The following is a 26581-nucleotide window of genomic DNA, read 5'->3' on the forward strand; positions in this document are numbered from 1 at the left end:
TCACTTGATAAGATCCATTCAAACTAAAAAGTGAGAATATTCAAATAAAAGTTCTAGAAGCTGTTCACTGTTGCTTAACTACAAATGCTAAATTGGTAGAATATATTTTGTTCAAAATGCATCATACTGTTTCCTATTTTTACAATTTTGTTTCCATTAGGTCATGTGTTTCAAATTTAGTACTCATTAAAAACTGAGATTGAACATCTGTGAAGTAGGCACCTGTAAAATATAAGGAGTCCTTTGCTAGTTGAAAATATTTCCAGAAGGGTTGGTTATATACTCAGCATAGCTATTCATCTAATAATAGTATTTTTTCCTTTTGATTAATTTAGAATGGCTTGGATCCAAACTTCCTTCTCACTAGTGTAAAGTGAGATGGAGGGAATCGACTTTTGCTGATTTTTCCCTGCAGTTCCTCATATACTTTGAAATGTGCCCTGCAGGCTTCTCTATAACATTGTGGAGGGATAGGGAAAGCAGGGAATTGGTGAAAATGGTCTTCTTGCCCCGGCCACCAGTGGGACCAGTCCATTGGATCAAAAGCCTTCTACGGGCAGAAGCATCTCTTGGTTTGGATCCAACCCAACTTATTTAACACCATCAACAATTTGTGCATAGAACTCTGATTATATGATTCTGTGACATGAGATCATGAGGTATCCTTCTGTTTCAATTTGATAGTCTTACAGAATTTCTAAGGTGTACTGTTATAGGGCTCCGGACTGATTACTTGCAAAATATATTCTAACTAGGACTCTGATTTGGTTAATCATGTGGATTTAATCTGTTAATTGATTAAAAGTGCATAGATTTGCATATGGATGAATAGTTCTTTGGAATGGGCATCATTTATTTTTAGATGATGCAGATGTATTTCATGGTGTACAATAACTCAAAAGAGACATTCTCTCCCAATTGTAAGTGTGGGAGAAGTGTCTCTTTTTAAAGAAAAAAACATACTACCTATGCATTTTTAAGGACTCATATTAAAATCAATATTCTTAAATAAACCATATAATTAATCAAGAACACTTAGATTTGCTATGTTGCATATGGTAAAATAGAAATGATAATCAAACAATTAAAAATTGCAGTGGCTTATCTTCTTGTAATAAATGCTGCGATAGCTATCCATCCTTAGTCACCTGACGCTCTAACCATTACACTACACTGGCTGTCATATGATTTTAATGTTACTAAACATTTGTAACTAGGTTTACAAGTGAATAATTTGCTCACAACCTGAAAAGGTGAGAGAACAACAAACTTGAGTTTTAAAAATATGGTTTGCTTGTTTCAAAGATTTAAATATGACCACTCTACCATTGTTTGACAGTGAAATGCATCCCTAACTAATTATAGGATGAGAGCATTAAGCACTGTTCTCATTTGATGTTGATCTTCAGCTCCTTCGACATGTTTTGCTTGAAGCTAACTACAATGAGATAAAAGGTTCAGCAATATTTTATGGGTTCACTTCGTTGGAAGTCGTTTTCATTAGAGGCAGTTTAAATGATCAGTGGTGATAGTAGCATACGGTTATCATGAGAAAGTCAGTGCTGTTGCAAATGCGAAATACATATCTGAATCTTAAAAAAATCAAAATCAAAATTAGAAGCAATCCTGTTGCCCTTCAGAGGGCTGCTGAGGGACCATAAGAAGTTGTAGGCCTCCTACACAGTAGGGGAAGAAAGATGTTCAATTCTGAAGGCCTACCTGCTGTTATGGTAGATGCCTCTTTTGCTTTTGTTTTTCCAGTGGCGCTCTGCCTGTTGTGAGGCCAGAAACAGGGTGCTTTGTCAACATGTTACAGGATCCTAAGCACCCTTGTTCTCCCGGCACCCTCCCAAAACAGACCTGATTTTCACTAGTCATGGTAAATTCCTTTCCATTGGAATCATTAGAATGAGTGGGGGAAGTTTTTCAAAAACAAAACAAGGTGGAGATATGTGTGTGTGTGTGTTTATATTTTGGTGTGCTTCACCTTCTCCTTCAATTGTTTCATTTTTGATATTTCAGAACTTCTTACTTGGTAGCTATCATGCCTATAAAAGCTGTTTGGAGTCACAGAGACAGCAGTCCGAAGCAATTCCAAGGAAACAGTACAGCAAGGCTCATGACAGAGAGAAGGGATAGCCTAGAAATGATCACACCAGGAACTTTTCAGTGGCTGGAGATTAAATAGCCCACTCTTCAGTTAGTGAAGGTGGAGCAATTTTAATTACACATAAGTAATTACATTAAATAATAAATCATCTGGGAGCACCTGTTAATTGGACTACATTTGCAAGCCCTTGAAACAAGTATAGATGGTTTACTATTATGAAAATTCAAGAGGTTCTTTTGATACTTGGGTAGGCAAGATATTTCTGATCTTCTGTATAGTTAGTGAAAGTCAGGAACCATGCTGGAAGAAAAAAGCAAATTTTCTCTGCCCTACTTTCTGGGGCCAAAGACCACCTTGCAAAGCATGACGTAGCTTTTTCATTTCTTTCCAGTATTGCAAGATTTAAGTGCCTTTTCTTGTTGCAGCACAAATTCATTGTATACAGTTCATTGTTAGCTCTTCCCATATTTTTTAAAGCAAATGTTTAATTCTGTTTCTGAGTTTCTGGTGCAGTACTTGTTGAAACCTTAAAGGAGGCTTAGTAGCAAATGTCTAGGATACAGTTACCTTACAAACCACCCGTTTCTGCTTATAGGTGAAATCATAGGAATCCCTTATTAAAATATTTCGAAACAATTAAGGAAAAGGTATAAGAAGACACCACTGAGAAATGCAGTAACTTTTCATCAACTACCTTCGGAACTTTACTTGTTGCATAAATAGAATGTGAACAAGTGATATTTTAAAACCATAGTTTTGTTCATTTCTTTTAGTGGTTTGGTGATCTTGTGACTCCAGTATGGTGGGAAGATGTGTGGCTAAAAGAAGGCTTTGCTCACTATTTTGAATTTGTTGGAACTGACTACCTGTATCCAGGCTGGAATCTGGTAAGCTGGTCCTTTTTTTCTGTACTCCCCAAGTTACTTTGTTTTCTTGTTGTTTTGTTCATGAAAAGGAAGCTAGCGTAATGGTAGAACATACATTTGCATACAGAAGGTCCCAAGTCCAATCAAGTGGACATCCCATGAAGGTGAATGTTGGAAGATTTGTGATGGTGGAAAGCAAGTCCTTATTCATGCAACACATAGTTAAACGATGGAACAAGCTCCCACTAGAGGCAGTCGTGGCTATCTATACTTGGATGGCTTTTTAAAAAAGGATTAGACAAATCATGGAGAAGAAAGCTATTGATGGCTACTAGCCAGGATGGCTCTGCCCTACCAGCTGCTCAGTTGGAGGCTGCAATGCTTATGCTTTGTGGCTGGAAGCCCACAGCAGGGGAGAGTGCTCTTCTGCTCAGATCCTAATTGCTGTTCAGCCACTGTGAGGACAGGATGCTGGAGTAGATGAACCCTTGGCTTGTCCTAGCAGACTCTTCTTGTGTTCAATCCTTTGTAGTTCAAAGGATCTTAAGTAGTGAGGCTGGCAAATATGTTTTCTGGAGTTCTTGTAGACTCACTGTAAGTCACAACACGGACAGTGGGCTAAATGTTCCAACCTTCTGATTTAAGTATGAGATGGCTTCACATATTTGCAGCATGCTGCCGGAGCGCTGGAGAGAAGAAGCCAAATGGTATGTGCAACCATCAGATATTCACTAAAGCAAAGTCAGAAGGTCTGAAATCAGTTGACAGGGTTCCGGCAGTGCAATATTCCTTTCACTACAAAAGAAATAAGGTCAAGTTAGTCATCAGCTTCATTGTAGAATCACAGTTTTGCGGAGCTGGAAGTAGCCCTGAGGGTTATCTAGTCGAACCCCATGCAATGCAGGAATCTCAGCTAGATCATGCATGACAGATGGCCACCCAAGCTCTGCTTAAAAACCTCCATCACCCTTCATGGGAGTCTCTTCCACTCTTGAACAACTTTTGGGGCAACCCAGCGAGATGAGTGGGGTACAAATAATAATTATTATTACTATTATTACTATTACTGTCAAAAAGTTCTTCCTGATGTTTAGTCAGGATCTCATTTCTTGTAATGTGAAATCATTGGTAATAATAATAATAATTAATAATAATTTATTATTTATACCCCGCCAATCTGGCTGGGTTTCCCCAGCCACTCTGGGCGGCTTCCAACAGAATATTAAAATACAATAGTCTATTAAACATTAAAAGCTTCCCTAAACAGGGCTGCCTTCAGATGTCTCCTAAAAGTCTGGTAGTTGTTTTTCTCTTTGACATCTGGTGGGAGGGCGTTCCACAGGGTGGGCACCACTACCAAGAAGGCCCTCTGCCTGGTTCCCTGTAACTTGGCTTCTCGCAGTGAGGGAACTGCCAAAAGGCCCTCGGCGCTGGACCTCAGTGTCCTGGGCAGAATGATGGGGGTGGAGATGCTTCTTCAGGTATACCGGACCGAGACTGTTTAGGGCTTTAAAGGTCAGCACCAACACTTTGAATTGTGCTCGGAAACGTACTGGGAGCCAATGAAGGTCTTTCAGGACTGGTGTTATGTGGTCTCGGCGGCTGCTCTCAGGCACCAGTCTAGCTGCCGCATTCTGGATTAGTTGTAGTTTCCGGGTCACCTTCTAAGGGTCCATGCTAAGTTAAGTAACTGTTGCCTTTGCATTCAAGAGCATAAATGGTAATTACAGAGCAACATTTTATGTGATTCTTAACACTATTACATTTAACTTCCCATAATAATATAAATGGGCTCCTTAAAGCCTTGTGGTTCTCAGAGTGCCAAGTGATTCTATTTCCAGAATAGCAGCAGTGTTTGAAAAAAAAAAATTGTTTCACCTTAAAGACTAACAAATTTGGCTTATGTCACAGCTGATTTGAGTTTATTTAATATATAACATTTGTCATATGGTAATAAGATGTTTTTTGTAGTGCTTCCCTTGGGAAAACATTGTTTGTACTGTTCTTGTAAGAATATTTGTGCACAGGTATTACAGCTTAATATTTTTTGTTAAAATGTGACAGATTTATCCTTTTATTTTTTTAGTTTAAAAATTCACTATGAAAAATGCAAAGTAACCCTTTATCAAAGCTGACATCTGTTTTTCAAATGTAAATTTTTTTGATTTACCTAAGCACTCATTATAATATTTATTATTCTTAAAGATTTTCCTTTCAAAAACACATCTTGAATTACAATAAAGTCATTCTAATTATAAATGCAATGGAATCTAGCAGCTCTTGTTGATTTTACCATAGTAAAATGTCATAGATTACGTTGGTCATATTCTGGATTTTATCTTTGCTGTACCAGAGTCATTTGTTCTGCTCATAATCACTTTAACAAAAACAGAATAATTTTGCCTTAGAAGCTGTCTTGCAAAGTAAGCATATTTGAAAATTATTAAATGAGTTTGATATTCATTGCTAAGTAAATTATGTTTCCCTCATCTTGAGCTCTAATCTAACAGGCCAATGCAGGAGAGAGAGAAAACTTGCTTAGTGTCCAGATGGGTTGAGCAAGGTGTGTTAATGAAAATGAGAAGATGTGGTATTCAGATTAAAATGGGCATGAGGCAGAATTATGTGCTTGACAAGTAAACAAGAAATTGTCACTGAAAATAGAAATAAATAAAACATTAATAGATAAAATTATTATGAGTAGGTATAATTGAAATTTGTATTCTGATTGCCCAAGAAGACGGTGACACTAAATGTTAGATACTTTGTGGTGAACAGAATAATTCTGAAGTTGGAGATTGCACCTCAAAAAGGATAATGTTGGGGGGGGGAGTTTCAGAAAAGGGCAATCAAAATGATCCAAGGGTAAAATAAAATAAATCGGCAGAAATAAAATCTCAAGATTTAAAACGTTTGGGCCAAAAGATTGCTGAAAAGCCCTAAAACCTCTCCCAATACATATGCTTCAGGCCTTCAGCAAATGTTTCAATCCAATCAGCACTTGCACACCCATAGGCAGACAATTTCCAGTAAGAATATTTTATTTAATAGCAGAAAATAAACAAATAAACCAACCACAGCCTTTCACAGCAAAGCATGCAAACTCAGGAGGACAAAGGAATACAATGTAACTCAGCAAATTTTGGCTGGGGGAAAAAATAGTGTCTTCCCTATTTTAAGCCTGGTTCAACTCAGTTTCCAGGTCTTAATGGATAAGAGTTCCCTAGCTCTGAAGCCTATCATCTTTCAGATACAAGCAAAACTGAAGTCACAGATCCTCATAGGGTGACCAGAGATCCTGTACCTGTAACAGTGCAGAACTTGTGTGTGACAAGTTACTTCTGTTGAAATTCTCTTTTCTGCACAACTATTAAAGATGCAGAAGCCCTGGCCCCATTCTCACCTGGCCACCCTAAAGCAATATCTCTCATTGCCTCCTATTTGTGAAATATTATATTGATTTACACACCTTTGTCTTCAGGTTTATTGTATTGTCATTCATCTTCTGACCTCAGGTCTTATATGCTTCCTTCTATCTTGGTTCTTATTTGCAGCAGTTCAGTTGAAACTGAACTTTCAGTTCCTTTCAGCTCCTTTCTCACAGAAGCTAATTTTGTTTTAGGTTTCATACATTTCCATTTGGCAGCCTGCTGTTTCACAGTATCACTTTCCTTGCAAAACATTTTCTAACATATTTCTAGATGTAGAAAACTGCATCCAGATCTCTCTATCTGTTACTGTGATTTCCTTTAAAATATCCTCCTCCTCCTCCTCCTCATTATTATTTTGAAGGATGAAGGGTATCCTCAGATATCGATTGAGATATTTCAGGCACTGCTAGATGATTTCTGCTAATGTTTTCATGACAGAGAAATATTATCAATATTAACCCGAATGATTCAGCTGTGTGGAAGTGATGTGTGAACAGAACGCACAGTCCTATGGTAACATTTCTCTTCTTGTGGTTTAACCAGTATTCCAACGTTTGCAATTCTTAACCCTCCAGAACTTGCAGCTGTAGGTGTATATTTTCCTTAACCACAGATGGTTGATCTTCTAAAGTAGCATCTCCTTTGTTGGAGAGTAGGAAAAAATTATTTGTTATGATCCCACATATCAGTTTTTATGCGATATGTGTAACATTTCAGGAAACTACTTTGATACATGGTAGTTCAAAATTCAAGCCACGGTTTCTAACAATAGATAATGGGACCTCTTTGTTCTAAAGTCTGAGAAATCATATATGAAGTATCCTCATTCTTTCGATCATGTTTTTCTTAAAAAAACCAAATTTTGATAATACAGAATATGGATTGAGCTATATGCATATCCAGAAATTGTCAACAGCTTCCAATGGTTCCTACTTTTGAGTAGGTGGAGTTGACACACTCTCTGTCCTTGAATGTCTATATTAGTAGAACGGGGGCGGGGGAGAGACTTTGACAAAAGCAATTGCTGGTGAGTGATTTTCCTTTTCATCCATAAAATACAAAGTGTCAAATGCTTTAGCAGTCACTACCTCACTCAGCGCTGAGAAAGCATTTCACAGGGCTGAATGGCCTTCTCCCTTTCATTCACTTTATAAAAGTTTGGCTTTGCTGATAACTTTATTGGATGAGTCAAGGCAGAGTACATCAGTGATGGCAGTCACACTGAATTTTTCTCTTTCCCTGTTGGAGAAAGCTACTCTGTCTTTTTCCATATCTGTCTTCCTTTAAAAGAAAAAAAGAGAGAGTAATGCTCATAGTTTCTGGAGATATGTGTTTTAATCAAACACCTCTATCACATATCTGCAGGAACTATGAGCATAATATTTTTTCTTAAAGGGAGACAAATATGAGAGAGACAGAGCAGCTGCCTTCTAAATACACTGCATGGAGGAAGGAGAATTCAGTGTGACTGCCATCGTTGATATACTCTGCCTTGACTCATCCAATAAAGTTGCTAGCAAAGCCAAACTTTTAATCAAAGATTAAGCGCAGAGCTCCAGTAGTCATGCAACTATCCTTCATCTTTCCTTAAGTGACCCACAGTGATCCATCACAGTATAGTATGCCGTGGTCTAGATGATTCTGTCATTTCTTCTGGAAACTGAAACTAGCTTAATACTGAAATATCTGCATATCATTTTCCTTTTATAAAACCTGTGCTTAAGCAGGCTTGTTTAAGCATAAAAATAAATATTAATGGGAAATCATTAAACTAAAGTTCATTAAACTAAATACTCAGAGTATCTCAAAGTGCACAGCTCAAGATCCTGATGAATGGTCTCAATTGCTGATTTCCTCCATGGGCAGGATTAAAATAAAGAAGAAGGCGGCTGTGATTAGACTTGTGCATATCTTTGACTTAAATTGCCTGCTAAAACATTTATCTTCTTCAGTAAAATGTTCTGATACTTTCTGAGACTCGCAAGACAGATCAGGAAGGAAGTATTAAAAGTTCTGGAAGTAGACTTAAGACATCGACAGTCTTGGTTTATTTCATTATTATTTTTGCATATTATATTGGAGCTGCAGTCTGCTTGATCCTTCTAGACCAGCACACATATCATGCTGTCTCAGCATGGAGAGAAACATGACTTCATTTTCTCACTTTCCTTTCAAAAATACTTTCATCTCTCTCTCCTTGGTTAAGGGCTTCAAATAATCTAAAAACGAAGCTTTTAATTAATACCACATGGAATTTGACATCTTCCAGTAATCATGCACTGAAATAAGCCTCTAGTGTTATTTTTCCGTTTCAGTCATTGAAAGAAAGCTTTCTGTGTTGAACCAGAGACGAAATTCATTTGCAGCTGAATATGACAAGAAACATATAAGCTTAGAGCCAAAACAGTTGCTAGCTTACAGTTCTTAAGGTCAGTCACCTTGTCCACATGATCCAATAAGCCAAACCATGTCTTATTGAGAACTCACAAAGAAACATTGGGTATGGCTGATGGTTAGCAAGGAGAGAGCTTAAACATGGATCCTGCTTTGGACAACACAGGGGTCAGCAAACTTTTTCAGCAGGGGGCCAGTCCACTGTCCCTCAGACCTTGTGGGGGGCCAGACTATATTTTGGAGGAAAAAAATGAATGAATTCCTATGCCCCACAAATAACCCAGAGATGCATTTTAAATAAAAGGACACATTCTACTCATGTAGAAACACCAGGCAGGCCCCACAAATAACCCAGAGATGCATTTTAAATAAAAGGACACATTCTACTCATGTAAAAACACGCTGATTCCCAGACCGTCCACAGGCCAGATTTAGAAGGCGATTGGGCCTGATCCAGCCCCCGGGCTTAGTTTGCCTACCCATGCACTAAGCCATACTGTGCTGTAGCAGTAAAAATGATCAGGGATCAGCAAAGCAGCTGCCGGCCCCATTCCGGAGGCTACATACTTGTATGGACCCACTAAACCATAGTTCACCTTACCATTTTGTGCAAACCAGACCATTATCTTTGCAGCTGTGAAAGTTTTTCTTTTTTAGAAAAGAATCCTGGAAATTACTTTCCAATTATGAATATTTATTCTAAAAAGTCACTTGTTGTTGTTTTGCCCCTTTTACTCCTTGATTTTTGAGGGGCTGCATTTTCTTTATGCTTGTGAGGCATGATGGATGCTGGGTTGTTCAGAAGGACCCTCCTCTCTGCCCAGTCTGTGTTGGGGAGGAACTGGGACACTGGCAACATGGATTATAGTACAGTGGTTCCTCAGGTTAAGAACTTAATTCGTTCCGGAGGTCCGTTCTTAACCTGAAACTGTTCTTAACCTGAAGCACCACTTTAGCTAATAGGGCCTCCTGCTGCCGCCGTGCCGCCAGAGCATGATTTCCGTTTTCATCCTGAAGCAAAGTTCTTAACCCGAGGTACTATTTCTGGGTTAGCAGAGTCTGTAACCTGAAGCGTCTGTAACCTGAAGCGTATGTAATCCAAGGTACCACTGTATAGAATCTCCAAAGAAGGGTGGGGAAATAAAAAAAGACATTTAAACATTTGGGGAGAGGTCCAGGGCAATGGAAGCAACATGCGCACAGCGTTGCCCTCTCCTTTGGAATGAATGGGGAAACTCAGGTGTGATGTGATGGACAGCTTCATGTGGACACTGGAGCATCTTTGAGATACTTTTAGAATGGGTTTTCTTTAGTGTATCTTGGAATAGCAAATGAAAGTCAAGACCCTGTAACAAACCCAGATGCCAGTCCTAACACAAAAGTATCAATGAACACAAATTTGGCACCAGAAATGGCAATATTTAGAAACAAGTAAAAGAACATTTCAACTCAGCAGGACTCTCTGTACTTGACTTTAAAGTCGTCATCCTTGAACATAGGAATTTCAGTGGGAGGAAAGAGAACCAGAATGAATCAGAATTTGTTAGGGAAATTAAGTTTTAATACCTGTGGGCATGAATCGAGGTTATAGATATATCACACTCCTATGTGTTAATTAGTTACCATTTCCAGGATGCTTCATGGTATGAAACCTTGTGCCATAAAGCCGCAAGACTCGTCGTTGTTCTAGATTGGGATGAATGAGTTTGGGAAAGGAATGTGAGCCTTAGGTGGCAGAAGGTGCAGCTTACAAAAACATTGAATGAACAACAGAGATGGAAATCATTTCGGCCTGAGATGTTACAGTTTATATACACCACTCTTTCCTTTTTGCTTTGTCTGCTCTATAAAATTATAGGGAGCTATATTTTGTAAATATTTGTATAATAGTAAACTGCTGTGAGTCACCCAGAATGTTAAGGAGTGTCCATAGTCCTGGGATGAACCTGGCATGTCTTCGTTCTAATAGTGGCCCACTTCACCAAAATGGCTTGGGATGTTAATATCTGCCTTACGTTTTATAAGAAATATAATATATAAATATATTAAATAACCACACCCATTTTTCAGCAAGACTGGCTCAAATATTATGAGCATCAATGAGTTTTTAAATAGCTATGAGGATGGAGGAAGAAAGCTAAAAGTTGCTGTTGCAAATAAGGAATCTTAGAATCACATAGGTCAGGCATAGGCAAACTCGGCCCTCCAGATGTTTTGGGACTACAACTCCCATTATCCCTAGCCAACAGGACCAGTGGTCAGGGATGATGGGAGTTGTAGTCCCAAAACATCTGGAGGGCCGAGTTTGCCCATGCCTGACATAGGCAGTCCCCACTGTTTCAGTCGTTTTCTGCGCTGAACATTACAGGCAGAAAATTCCTGGGTTTTAATTTTAATTTAAAGTGGAGAAGATTCTACTTTCGCTCTCATAGGCATAACATATATAAAGAAATTCAGACAGCATATATAACCCTTTCCTATTCCTCTGCCTAATAAAACATATTTTAGAAATGCTAAAGCATTTTGCCAGAGATATGATTTAGAGAATGGAATGACCTTATTAAGTGTTATTCACACAGGTCTCTTAATCTGTGAACCATATGAATGCCTATACCAGAACAAAGAGGTTCTGTTAACATTCAGGCCTTTGATCTCTTATGTACACTAATTATCAGTTATGACTTACATTGTGCTGTTCCTTTTGTTCGCTTGTTGGATGCAATTCACTTTCTCTCCCACACTTAAATTCTTTTGTCCTGCTATCTCATATTATGTTTGGGAGACATTTTTTTTTTTTTAAAATGTGGCTGGTTCAAGTATTGCATCATTGTCATGCTAACTACCTTAAGCTTTTGTTTATGTCTCAATAAGTATTATAAAATTCATACAGTGACTGCTAAATTACATTATCTTTATCATGGTAGATAGGTATATACAATTCCCTGAAGCTGGGGTAGGGAGGTGAGGAGAAGGAACAGATCATTTCCAGTGAATCAGGCACAGTAATTGAATGAACTTTATGTTGGGAATCTTTCCATGTATATTTTCCCTTTATTTCATTTAACAATTATAAACAGACATTGTCACTCTCCTCTGCCAATCTTATGCCCACAATTATTTAACTGCTGCTATTTTGTTTTCTATTATATAGGGCTGTATACTGTAAATTGGGACGCGGGTGGCACTGTGGGTTAAACCACAGAGCCTAGGACTTGCCGATCAGAAGGTCGGCGGTTCGAATCCCCGCGACGGGGTGAGCTCCCATTGCTCGGTCCCGGCTCCTGCCAACCTAGCAGTTTGAAAGCATGTCAAAGTGCAAGTAGATAAATAGGTGGGAAGGTAAACGATGTTTCCGTGCACTGCTCTGATTCGCCAGAAGTGGCTTAGTCATGCTGGCCACAAGACCTGGAAGCTGTACGCCGGCTCCCTCGGCCAATAAAGCGAGATGAGCGCCACAACCCCAGAGTCGGTCACGACTGGACCTAATGGTCAGGGTCCCTTTACCTTTACCTTTACTATAAATTACTGTGTCCTCCCCCACAAAAAAAAAACCTCCCAGGAACATGGATGTGCAAAATTGATATGTTCTCATTAGCTTTCCCAAAATCTATGATAAAATTGGTAGTTGTCTAAAAATAAACTACAGTTGCCCAAGCATTGATCTCAAGTTAGGTCCATTTATTTCAGGAGGTCTATGCTGAGTAAAACTTAGTTGATACCTAAATAAAAAAAATTCCTTCCAGTAGCACCTTAGAGACCAACTATGTTTGTTATTGGTATGAGCTTTCATGTGCATGCACACTTTTTCAGATACAGTTCTTCAGATACAGTTAATACCTGTGAGACTGCTCTCCAATATTTACAGTGTCTGATCAATGGACCACCGATGGGAAATCATAAGGTATCAAATAGTGGTCCCTTTTCGCTTATTAAGAGGATGGTTTGGTCTGGTTTGAATAACATTCTAAGCTGAACCTTGACCGCATGAACATGCTGGGTCTGGAGAGGAACCAGTAGCTGCCGATCCTTTCCTGCTGTGCAGTGCTGAGTTAAACCAAGGTTAGCTTTCCCTTCACATGCTTGTGTGGCCTTGCTAAGCCAAGGTTTTGCTAATTATTTCATGACAGCTGGGCCATTGTAGAAAAGGCACCAACATCCTAGAAATGGAATGGGTTCTTCTGAATTGAGTATTTTCATGATTTTTGCTTTCCTTATGAGTGAAATCTGATAATCTTTACTCCCAGGTTGGCTTACACACCAGTCTTTTAGGGCCTATAAGCCAATAGAAACTGAAAAACAACATTAATATGTATTCTTGCTTTCAAAATACCTGATTTTAATGTTGCAAGGCAAGTCCAGGAAATCCAGCTTCAAAATCCATCTCTACCAACCTTTCAATAGTTTTCAAGGTAGATTTTGAGGACATATATATTCAGCATAGGTAAATTAAACAATCTCTTCCTAAATACACCTATTCGCTTCCTTCTGCATTTAAATTTAATATTGCTATTAATAGCTCCATCCTCTTTGAGGATAACCTATTTTGATATTCATAAAGGAACAAGTAACTTTTTCAAATATTCTGCAGTCAAGGCAAGTAACAAGCTGTTGCACATTTATTCCAAGTCCAATCTGATGTGCCTAGTTTCTAAACCCCATGTGTGTGTTCAATGGTTAGATCTAGTTTTTCAGTAGTTTAAATATGTAATAATACCTTCCATGTACTCTAATGCATTTTCACATAAAAGTTGACTTCCAGATGGAGCGGGAATAGAACAGCTTTTCAGCTGATTCACAATATAATTTAAATTAGCTCACTGATAGCCATAACATTTCCATATGTAGAATTACATGAATTGTTATTTCATCTGTCTGTTATATATCTTTACAAAAATGCAAAACACCCAGAAAAGTGATATATCAGTAGGTCGATGTCAGTGCAAAAATGTGTGCAGTGTAGATAAACGTGAAACCGTAATTTCATGACAATGTACAAAGTAAGACCAGTCAGTACGTTTAACATATATGTATGATTTGAAAACCGGGGATAAGGCAACTCATGAACACCAAAAAGGAAGTGGAACCCTAGAAAGCATGCTTTCTGCGAAGCATTTTATTCTCTGAAGTTCCTGAAAGTGTTGCATAGAACGAGCCATGCTCATGACTGTTTCTGAGAATAACCGCGCACCCATCAGAGATGGGCGCCATTTGTGGCCCTGCATATGCCACCCCTGATCTTCTGGGTGACATGCTGGGTTGCCAGCTGGTCCACCTTCCCGGCACCGCGGAGCGCTGCGGGTTCCCGCCAAACCCCTATTCAAATAAGCCAATCTGCGGTGTTGCTGGGGTTGTGGCCACAGGAGCGGACCGAGAGTGAGAAGGCTTCACTCAGGTCCGCTCACTCGGTTTAAATAGAGGGCGGAGATTCATTGCTCTTGGTCCGTCGCCTGGAGGGATGGGGGTTTCCACATAGGCATGCAAAGAGTGCACCACCTCTTATTCTCCATGGTGTGTGTTGTTGTTGGTGGCGTTGTTTTGCGCTGGCTGCTGCTATTTGTGCTTAGAAGTAGATAAACATCTAGCATGCAGTTATTATGGCACTGCATTTCATAATATTCCTTTCCTTCAAAGGGCTTTGGATACCATGCTGCAAATGTGGAGATCCTGTTTGAGCAACTGTTTCACTGTTCATTCTCCAGATGAGCTGCCAGCTAATAAATCCACATAATATCAGAATGCATAAAGGAATGTGTGAAACTGCTATCTTCACAGTTTCAGATTTTTATCTGTGGAACTGCAAATCTCTGTGTAATTGCAAATGTACGAGTGTGTTTTGTTGTATTTCAGGAGAAGCAGAGGTTCCTGACAGATGTTTTACATGAAGTAATGCTGCTTGATGGCCTGGCTAGTTCACACCCGGTGTCACAGGAAGTGCAGCAAGCCACAGACATTGACAGAGTGTTTGACTGGATCGCGTATAAAAAGGTGGGAGCAGAACAAAAGTCATGTTTATTGGATTTTGGGGGGTATTTATCATCTCACATACTGTTATTTCCATAGCTTGGAGTTACTACGCTTTAATTGCATGGTGATGTGGGCTTTTGATTCTTCCACAGCAAGGAAAAGGCTATATTTGGCAAAGTCTGTTCATTATTCTCCCTTATAACCAGCTCCAAAAGTGGAGGCAATCAGTCCATTTTAAAAAACTGATTTTGTGTCAGGCTGGCCATGTGTCCTGAATCAACTACAGATATAAAATTCTTCACATGGCAATTTGCAGAAGTTAATTTAGAAATTGCATTTATAAATGCATTTTAAAAATGTAATCAGTTTATTAGTTTAATATCCTTCCTTTCTCCCAGTGCAGCACCCAAGGCAGTTCACAGCATGAATTACAACAGATACAACTAAAAGCACAAATAAAAAAAAAAGAAATAAGTCTTCATATTTAAAACAGCACTGAAAAGACTTTAAACCATTTTAAAAGTGTGCATGCACATAGTCCAACACCCATCCTCAGAATAAGATCAAGTAGCATTAACCAGTTAGTGGCCAAAGGCTTCAAAGGAATATTTGAAACCAGACTGCAAAAGATTAAATGCCTTTTCACTTTAACAAGTATTTTTACTTAAATAATGGGTAACATCCAGTGATAGCATGCTAAAAATATCTAATTTTCAATGTGAAATCGAAATGCATTTATTAATGCTATTTTTAAAACAAAAAAACCACAAGGATCACACTCCTGGAACACGGATGAGTGCAGTTATGAAGGATAGATTGTGGTTATTATTCTTATTCCACAGTTCTGGCCCATCAGGTTCATATATTTTTACCCATCTCTGACGTTTGCAGAACACCCTCTCCTTTTCTCTGGGAGCTCAAACTCAATCAGAACCAGGACAGAATATTATTATGGATATGTGCCCAAGTAAAGTTTCCTTTTGGCGTTTTTCCATACTCAAATTCTCTCTTGCTATCATATCTGGAAATTCTATCTGATTCATATCTGAGATCAGGGAGCTTTCCATCTGTGTGGTGTTGATTACTTCTTTGAGTCACCTGGTGTGACTTGCTCTGCTCTTTCTCCAAAGCTGTTTGTGAAATTTCCCCCTAACCACTTTTACTCCTTTCACAGAAGCTGCACTCTCGGGCAGTATTTCTTGGGCTGATTCATCCTCCTAGCCTCTAGAGTATCATAAATTCTCTTGATATCCGAGCAGGTCAGCCAATGAGTAGGTTGAACTCCCAATAGGAATATTTTGGTTTATAACAGTTAAATTAGTTTGTCTTTAAATAACAAAAAGTCCTACATTTTTGTTTCTGTCTTTAATTTTCTTCTATCCATATTCATTTCTCAACCAAACACTAAGATAGAGTTTGCCTATGTTTTCTTAAGTGTAGTGCCTATCAGGAATGTTACTGTTAATAGATTCATTCAACATTCTGAATAAGACAATGCTTTAGGGGTATTACCTTGATTCTCCTTATCTTAATGCACTCTGGAAAGAAACCTGACACTCTCTGGGATGCAAGCCTGAGCAGTGTGTATGGAAGTCCTGGGCTGCCCAGCCAACAAGACCCCACTCTTGCCCTTGCTGATGTGGTCCAAAGGAAAACAGAGCAAGACATTTGGCACCAGCTTGGCTGCAGGAGTTGCCAGAAGGAAGCTTATAAGACACCATCCAACCACCTTAGGGACTCCACTCCAGATTTGTGTAGGTTATCCCTCAGCCTTTTCTTTTCTCAAAGAGACAAGGCAGTGGGTATGGATTGTTCTTCAGTGTATATTCCTGAAGCCTTTCTCATGAATGAGTATAGCTGCAAGACAGTGGATCAGAGTTTTCCTTCTCCTAGATGGGCTATCTTGGCAGGTTGATGAAACCCATCTGGCCCTCATTTCCCTCTACAGCAAATGCATAAATCACCTTCTTGACCATTGCACCCACAATTGGTTTTGTCTGTTCAATCTGCCAGATCCTGGTTTTGCATGTAGGGGATAAGACAAGCCTTTAATTTCCTGAGGGTTTGAGACCCATTGGCTATCCTCACCTGGTTTAGGTGGCATTGTGGTCTAAACCACTGAGCCTCTTGGGCTTACCGATCAGAAGATCGGTGGTTTGAATCCCTGCGATGGGGTGAGCTCCTGTTGCTCTGTCCCCTCTCCTGCCAACCTAGCAGTTCGAAAGCATACCAGTACGAGTAGATAAATAGATACCGCTGCAGTGGGAAGGTAAACAGTGTTTCTGTGCACTCTGGCTTCTGTCACGGTGTTCCGTTGCTCCAGAAGTGGTTTAGTCATGCTGGCCACATGACCCGGAAAGCTGTCTGTGGACATACGTTAGCTCACTCAGCCTGAAACGAGATGAGCGCTGCACCCCCATAGTCCCCTTTAACTGGACTTAACTTTTACCTTACCTTTACCTTAGTTGACCAGTTGAAGCTGCTTCCTAGGGTGTGGCCACTGACACATGCTAACAGCTTCCAGGAGCCACAGATGAATGCTGAGTGCTGGGTGGGGACCAATGATGGATGAACTACCCCAGAAGATGCACAATGTGTTCCCCACCAGAGATACTGCTCATCCCTTGGCATCCCATACAATGCATGCTGCTTAAATATCTATCAAGCTAAATGTACTTGTCATTTCCACTTTCTGCCCTCCATGGCTACCATGTATAGAAGCAGATAACCTGGAACTAGGAAACAGTTTTTCCATCTGGGTGATTTTTAATTCTTTCGTTGAATCCATTAAAAAGAGCATCATGTACTAGTACATGTACTTTGGCAACTGCAGTTTTCCCTTCTCAAATCAAACTTGTGTTTAAAGAAAGCTATAAAGGTAAAGGGACCCTTGACCATTAGGTCCAGTCGTGGCCAACTCTGGGGTTGTGGTGCTCATCTCGCTTTATTGGCCGAGGGAGCTGGCGTACAGCTTCAGAGTCATGTGGCCAGCGTGACTAAGCCGCTTCTGGCGAACCAGCAGTACCTGTTTATCTACTTGCACTTTGAGGTGCTTTCGAACTGCTAGGTTGGCAGGAGCAGGGACCGAGCAACGGGAGCTCACCCCGTCGCAGGGTTTCGAACCGCCGACCTTCTGATCGGCAAGTCCTAGGCTCCGTGGTTTAACCCACAGTGCCACCCGCGTCCAAAGAAAGCTATAATAGATGTCAAATAATAAGTTATGATAATAAATAAATCTCTTTTTCCTTCTATTCTCATTTTTTCATTTTCATTTCTCGGGGCTGGCTTCAAGCTTTCCTGTACTTCATCGTTGTCTTCTTTTCCAGCTTCTTATTTGACTCTCTCTGGAAGAGCTATGCCTAACCCCCAAAACCTTCCAGCCAGACCTCCCCTCAAACTAATCACACTTTACTTTGCCAGCTTGTATTTGCCTATAACGATGAGCCAATAAATAAACATAGAATGTTTCTATCACATCCCAACTTTGCTCTCCCACCCCGACAAATGTAAAAAGATTGACTCCTAATGTACTGACAACTGTAAACTTCCTTGGGGATGGATATGTTTCTGTGCTGATAGACTATGATTCTTGGTAGGGAGCCAAATATAAGTAGGCAACAGGTAAACATTGTACCCCTAGATCTCAGAGGTAACTGCCAATTGTTTGACCTCCTACAATTAACCATAAAAACATTGTGTCCCTGGATCGCAAAGGTAACTGCTGGCCTTTTGACCTCTGCAGGTAACTGTATAAACATTATATCCCTGGACCTCAGAGGTAGCTGCCAACCTATTGACCTCCTGTAGTTAATCATATAAACCTAACTGACCTTTTCAAACATTCCCATTTATAATTCTGTGTGCATTCTGACCAACCTTTCTTTCAAGATTTCCCTGATTCTCCACACATTGATTTTAGCTGTACAAGCTAGTCTTCAGAAAGGGACATCATCACAACTGTGCTGCAACTTTGGGGCACTGTTTCAGTCCACAACTATCTATGCAGCATGCAACTTGCATAGGGGAAAGCCAGAAGCCTGCAACTATTGACCTTAGACCTAGTGGACAATTATTTCTGCTCATACTACTGCTTTATAAAGACAGAATGTTAACGCCACATTTTGTCCCCTCTTGGCAATTCATAAGGATGTTCCCCAATCTTCTTTTAACAACATCAGATTTTAAGTCTCTTTCATTTATTATTTGTCTCTGTAGGCAGGTTCAAACTACTTGGAATACATTTTCCTCTTATTGTGAAAATGCTCAAACCATACTTTGCTACTATGATTCCATTACGATGAGCATTTTTGTTGTACATTAGTGCATTTGGGACGCTATTTCAGTGTACAGAGCTAGTTTAATATCCAAAATAAGTTAATGAAGCAGTGGAAGTTGTGATAAGCATTTAAGTACTATTTTTATTCAGTATTGTACTTGAACTTCAGTGATGGCTCATCTGTGTAAATAATTTCATCAACCTCCTGTGTTTGCCCATCCTTGAAGATTTTCTCATAAGGATGCTTAATGAAAAAATATATTGTGCTTTTGTCCTTGTCAGTGGTGTCAGAACACATAAGAGAGGCCCTGGTGGAGGGGCTAAATGGAACTGCTGATATAAATGAAGTCCCAGCAACATTTTGTCTGAACAACTAAGCAGGCTGCGCTATGTTTTTATATTTACAATGAATGGTTGGGGAGGGTATTTTCAAGTCCATTTGAAGGACATGTTTGTTTATGTTTATTTCCTGTTGAATCTCATTTTCTTTTACACGCTCTTATAAAAATACTAGAAAAGCACTGACTTCTAATAGACTCTAAAGCACAAACCTAGGCTTCACATATTTTAACAAGAGTTATCAGTGGTAGAGTACATCAGTGGAGTTTTTTCACCCCTATGTTGACAGGATGGCCATACTATGAAGATGCTAGATAGCTTTCTTTTGAGAATGGGAAGTACATTTTTTGCAGTCCACCCACATGAAAAGCTTGGAGGAGTTAGAAAATGCAGAGATGCAGTCCCCTTTGTGTTGAGCCTACCTTTTCAAAATACTGTGCAACACTGCTAGAAATGTGGGGAGAGTAACATGGATCGCAGGAGGAAACTCCATTATATGTCTTCCAAACCTCACCAACAATATGGCAACATTATTGATTTCATTCCATTTATGAGGCACTTCCTACAAAAATATCCCAAAATCTTTTAACAATAAAACCAGCAGCAAGTAAAACAATTTATATAAAATAATTTCAAATGTAATACAGGTATAGATTTTTTTTGGGGGGGGAATCAGCACCCTTGGAGCTCTAGAAAAAGATTGTGGGCATACAAAGGTATCCATATTTTCTGCTTCTCCTATTTCCTTTTCTTTGCTTTCATTGTCATGATAAACATATGGAAAATGCTCTCTAAATCCTAAGTTTTAAAAGCCTGTCCACAATTGTTCTGTGAGATCTTCTGACCATTTAGAGCTCAAGAGTGTTCAATTTAGTTTGTTAGTTTGGGAGATATTGATGTTTTGAGCAAGAAATATAGCAGCAATTCTTGGAACTCTTATTTTGTGGTACCTTCAGTATTTATTTTTTATCATCGATATAAAAAGAACATGCTTTGCAATTTTTAGCTTTTTATTCTAATGTCTGGGTTGGGCTCATAATTTTAATACCTACACTGTATTAGTATGCCATCCTCATAGCCCAACCAACCTCCATACCATCTCATATTTTTCTTAACTGGAAGAAACTATTAACAATTTAGACAAAACCAAGAAATCACTCAGTATGTGAAGTAGCTACGTATTACGAAGAGCATTCACAGATAAAGAACTGCATAATAGTAGTTAATATTTATACTGTACTCCCCTTAAGTATTCGAAGAGTTACATATCCTTGCTCAGTATCCTTATCTCTAGAATATCCCAGTGTAATTCTCTCATTATTTTTGGAGACTGGAGTTTAGTGGAATCCCTAAGGCTACCCAGTGAGCTTTAACACTGAGATTTGAATTGAGAACACCTCTTGCTCATAGCTTGTGTTCTTAACAACTGTACTCCACCAGGACAGTGCAATTTTTTTTTTAGTAGTATGATTGATAAATATAAAGTATAAAGTTGTTCCCTCAAGAAACACTGTCAGTTTGTATTCATGATGCTTCCCCATCTGATCATTTTCCTCAAAGATTTATTCTATCTTTAGTATGTCTATATCCATCCCAGAGAAGAATTGTTCAGCACTGTAAAGTGTACCAGGAGGCAGAGCTGCGTTTTCTCATTCTCTGTCAGATAGATTTCTCTACATTTTCTCAGATAAATCGTAGAGCAGACCCTTAACTATTTTGGCACAGCATCTTCTTTCCTCCTGTAAAATATTGCTGGAGTTCTCGGTGACATCACCATCCATTTCAGAAGGAGCATGCAGATATTTCATGATCTATAAGTATCCTCCACTGAGCAGATGCAGCCTTCCTTGTAGGTAAACCTCAAGCATATATAGAAGAACTTCTGATGTGTAATTACCATTATAAATGACCTTTTCTCCCAGAGAAATATTGCATTGGCTGTTGCCAGCACTCACAAAACATACTAGGCAACACCTGCATGACTTGTGTGGTATGTGGTCTGCAGGTATACCTGTGGTTTACTGGGATAAATCTACAGGTTTAGTGTAACTGTGTAGAGCAGTCACAACAAAGCAATGGAGAGTCCTTTCTCATTTATTGTTATGGAGAAATTAAGTTGTCACTTTAAAATTAAGTTAATTAATTTTCTAATTGAGTAAACCATTGGTTGTCTCAGCCATAATCAAGCAAGGAAGCAACATGTTAGGCAAATCTTAAACTGTATTTTTTCCTGCAAAATGCTTACTGTGATATTTGCTTTTTGAAAAAGCTGAAGTAGAAACTGCCTGGTGATTCACAGGTATATTTACCGTATTTTTTGCTCTATAAGACTCACTTTTTCCCTCCTAAAAAGTAAGGGGAAATAGGTTTGCGTCTTATGGAGCGAATGCAGGCTGCACAGCTATCTCAGAAGCCAGAACAGCAAGAGGGATTGCTGCTTTCACTGTGCAGCGATCCCTCTTGCTGTTCTGGCTTCTGAGATTCAGATATTTTTTTTCTTGTTTTCCTCCTCTAAAAACTAGGTGCGTAGTGTGGTCTGGTGCGTCTTATAGAGCGAAAAATACGGTAGGTCTGTTCTAAACTTATTTTTTAGAGCTTTGGCCCCAGAGCGCAAAGTTTTTGCCCTACATAGTAAAAATAAAAATGGCTTACAAAATGAAATAAAGCTATAGAATACAAACAAATGTATTAACCAATTAATCTCAATCAAATATTAAATAGTAAGTATTAAACAATAAATATTAGAGTTGGGGGGAGGTACCATCTGCCTTGAAGGAGGCAATGGTGTGCCCCTTCCTTAAGAAGACCTCCTAGGACCCAGAAGTGTTAAACAACTATCATCAAGTATTTCCTTTTTTGGCAAGGTGGGGCTGCCTCTGGATATGGTTCAGAAACTTCTGCTGGTGCAGAATTCAATAGTCAGGTTGCTCACTGGAGCAATATAGTTTGAACATATAACGCCAATCTTGACCCAACTGCACTGGCTTCCAGTTGGTGTCTGCTGGTTTTGACTTATAAAGCCTTAAGCAGCTCAGGACTGCAATTCTTCAAGGATCACCTCTTCCCATATGAATGGACCCAGACCCTGTGATCATCATCTGAGGCTCTTTTTAATATATCTCTTCTGTGAGAAGTCTGGAGGGTGGCAACACAAGAATGAGTCTTTTTTGCAGTCTGTGGAATGTTCTTGCCTGGGAGGCTTGCCTGGCCCCTTCATTACATATCTTTAGGCGTCAGGCGAAAACATTCCTCTTCTACCATGCCTTTGGACAATTAAACAATCTATGGCCTTTTGAACTTGTATGTGTGTGCGGGGGGGGGGGTTGAGGGTTATTATTTTTGTTTGTTATTATGCTAAGTATTTTTGTGTTTACAATATAACTGCTCTGTGATCTTCAGATGAAGGACAGTATAAAAACCAAATAAATAAATACATAAATCAATATTTGTTCTGCAGGAAATCCCACTGAGCTCATTGGGGTCTAATTCTGGGTACTTGTGTTTAGGATTTCAGCTTTAACCCGCCATCATTTTAAAAAGTGAAAAAAATCAACAAACAAACAAACCCCACTTATATACATTACAGGGAAATCATATTGATTTCACTGAAACTTCCTCTACCTTTAGGACTTGGAAATTTATCAAAACACATTTGATGATGCTCATGAAGGTGCTTCAAATCTAATTTATTTATTTTATGAAAGATTTTTCAAATGTCATTTTAAGAACCGAGTTTGACATGCTTTGTTCTCAAACTTTAATTCATGCTGTGAATTTCCTAATGAGCTAAATTTCATACTGGCATCCAGCTGTGTCTGTCTAGTGTCAACAAAATAATTGTTCGGTAAAAGTGACTTGGATATTGCTTGTTGGCTGCTATTCAAATGACAGAAATGTGCAGATTCTTGTGTGAGTGCTTTGCAACCTGTTGTCGTCTTTTTGTTTAAATGGATTTGAGATCACAGGGTGGTCTGAGTTTCTGAAAAATGAATGGTGATTAATTATTTCAGAAATGTTTTTAGTGAAATGAAAGAAGATTCACAACCTGCATGGGCCTGCTCTCATTCCTATTGTTTGTGAGTTATAAAATTACTTTGTTCTCCTAGAAGGAGAAGGAAGCTCAGCCAGCAACTGCTTCTAAGCAACTTCAGTCACTGTTCACTAGTGTAGGTGAGAATGAAGATTTTGTGATTGTGATATCAAATAACGAGGAGGTGACGCTGATATAACAAATTGGTTTTGAGAGTAGGTTTCAATTCAACTGTTAAGTTTAATAACCTTAATGGGTTTAACAAGGTAGTGTTCATACATAAACTCAGCATGTATTGGAACATTCAGAAGATGTGTTCTTCTTGACGAACTCCACACTCATCATCTTAGGTCACGTTATGAGGATTTCACTGCATAACCACCTTGAAGTGGTTATGTTCATTGACTCTAGGTCATTTTAGATGTCTTCAAAAGGTCAATGATTCATACTTTTCTCTCTGCCTTTGTAAAATGCAGTGGTATGTTAATGCAAAAGATTTTGAATGTTTCCAAACTTACCTTTCTTTCACAGCTATTGGATGGTTTCTGCCTCTCCAATTCAGCTATGTGATCTAGAGGCAGCATCTAGCATGCTTACTTGTTCTCTAATGGCTATTGGAATCCCATAATATATTTTGGGAAATCATTATGCTTTTCAGGACAGAAGACAGTGAAGTTCTTACTGAACTTACTGAACTTACTGATGTTCTGCACAGTTTGTTGCAGTGGAACTGGTTTGTTTCAGTGTAATTGATTATAATGTTGACTAATGCTCAGAACAAGAACCTACCTTAAACTACAAATTAGTTTATGAAATGTCTAAGTTTTCTTTAATGGTAAACAGAAGGTATGATTAACATACTTACTGTTAACATAAAGTATGATTTAAAAAACCTATGAATTTATCATTTGTTAAATGTGTTTGTTTAATATGATTAAAAGGTGGCCATTTTTTCTTACTTTTGCAAAGTTGTCTTTAAAAATAAAATAAAACCTGTTTTGCAAACTGCATTGGGCTTGCCACAAAATAAAATGTCCAATCTGGTCACCGTTGAAGCCTCTGACAAGCTAAGCATTATAATCACCAACTTGAAGCTCAAGAGTGTATTCTGATTGCTCTGGTGCACATGCAACTTCTCTGTGAACAGTTCTGGTTGCCACATCTCAAAAAGGATATTGTAGAGCTGGAAAAGGTGCAGAAAAGAGCAACTAAAATGAAGAAGGGGCTGGACAAACTCCCTATAATGAAAGCATACAACTTCTTGGGCTCGGGGAAGAGGTGGGAGGCTTGTTAGATGTGTATAACATTATTATTGACATGTGTGAAAAAGGTGGAGAAAGATAGGTTCTCTCTCATAATGCCTGGGGTTATCCAATGAATCTGAAGAGTAGAAGATCTAGGACAGACAATGGGCAGTACTTCTTCACACAGCGCATAGTTAAATAGTGGAATTTGCTATGTGTGGTTCTGCCCACCACCTTAGATGGCTTTAAAGTGGAAATAAGAAAAATGATGGAGGACAACAAGGGTTATCAATGGAGGATAGCCATGATGGCTATTTGTTACCTTCAGACAGCATGCCAGTATCATGAACGTGGTTTGAAGTCTGCTTGTTTCCTAAATCATAGATAAGGCTAACCACATTCAGCCTGCGTTTAGACAAAGCAGGTAACCAATGTAAGTTAAAAAGAGCTGCACCCAAGGAGGAGGACAGAGGGCAGGAGCCCATGACTCATCTATGTAATGTCAACCTATAATTTAACATTACATAGGGGCTTGTGACTGGACCTTAATTAGCCATGTTTTCTTAGCCTAGTTCAATCTGATATACTCTATGTGTGTTGCACCTGTCATATTTTATTTTTGTTTCATCCATCTCATTACACTTTTCTTCTTAAGGTGAAACAGTGTTGTGCTAGCTAATGAAAATAATGTGCTTTTCTAACATGTCACCGCATTTGGTAATATTTATGTTTTATGGTTTATTAGCTTCCCACTTCCAAATAATATGTTTCTTTTATCTCTTGCTTCCACAAAGCATGTGTGAGTTCGTACTCGGCATATGTTGAATAAAAAATTGCTTGCTTCTAAATGTAATTATTTATGATAAGCCTATAATAATCATTAAAAGGACTAAATGTATATTGCATATGCTATTGCTATAAGAATGTGTGTGAATTTTTTTTTTCAACATTTCCTTTTGTGAATTATGTTCACAGGGTGCAGCTTTAATTCGAATGCTGGCTAATTTTATGGGTCACTCAGTGTTTCAGATGGGCCTACAAGTATGTAGAAAACATTCTTTCTTTTCTTGTGTGCTTGTGCTTGCATTTCTGCCATTGTGTTCTTGTTGCATATATTTCTGTTAGTTTTTGAAACTACAGCTGTTGCATTGCCGATATATATTTAAGACAAGCTTTAGCAGGAAAAAATAGATAGTGCAGTGTAAAACCTTGTGCCATTTAAGAAAATAAAGGTGCCTTCTGCCATTTTGTTAGATGGCGGCTCTTTTGAATCCATTTGTGAATACATCATGAACTTGCACCTTTTGGAGAAATATTGCTATCTTCACTGATATATATGTTTAAGTGATTTCAGAAGGAATGGGGTTAGATTTTTAAAGTACAAAAGCAATGGAAACTCAAGCCATTTATTTTTTTTAACTATCATAATATTGTGAAGAAATAGTTCTCTCTCATCAAAACCCTTTTGCTTTTGATTAGCATGATTTCTTCATTGCCTTAATGATATTTCGGAAACTCATTTTGCGTTTAACAGTAAATTAATGGCCAGCACATCTGGATGAAATTTTGAATGGCGTGAATGTTAGCTTGCGCTTTGCCAAGGATAAACTCTTTCCAAGAACAATTCCAAGTAAATTAAAGTTTCCAAAACAATTTAAAAGCAAACAAGCCAATGCAGAAAAACAATGCAACTCCCTTTATTCCATTGAAATCTGTTTAAGTAAATCATGTAACAGGCAGCTGTGATTGATGAATTATGTATGATGCAGTCTGTTACTTAGAGGTGTCCTTTAAAGTAAATTGATGTTCACCTGAAATACAATTATGCTAAAATGGAAGGAGCAATCAATCTTATCTGTTCTTAGTAAGCTTTTCAATCTGAAATTTAAATAAACTACATCTGGGATCAGGTCATATTTTAACATGG

The 26581-nt window shown here is 38.7% G+C and overlaps 1 protein-coding gene across 3 annotated transcripts in view; it reads left to right on the forward strand.

Annotated features, from left to right (window-relative positions):
- Positions 1-26581, forward strand: part of TRHDE (thyrotropin releasing hormone degrading enzyme) — a 194502-nt gene that overhangs the window by 92359 nt on the left and 75562 nt on the right. For 2 of the 3 annotated variants that reach the window (XM_053405129.1, XM_053405130.1), the window contains exons 5-7: positions 2884-2997; positions 14649-14786; positions 25630-25695. In XM_053405129.1, coding sequence (XP_053261104.1) covers positions 2884-2997; positions 14649-14786; positions 25630-25695 — 318 coding nt within the window. The remainder of the gene's footprint in view (positions 1-2883; positions 2998-14648; positions 14787-25629; positions 25696-26581) is intronic. The other variant, XM_053405131.1, reaches the window with a different exon arrangement.

This window comes from Podarcis raffonei, chromosome 10 (genome assembly GCF_027172205.1).
Source record: "Podarcis raffonei isolate rPodRaf1 chromosome 10, rPodRaf1.pri, whole genome shotgun sequence".
NCBI lineage: Eukaryota > Metazoa > Chordata > Lepidosauria > Squamata > Lacertidae > Podarcis > Podarcis raffonei.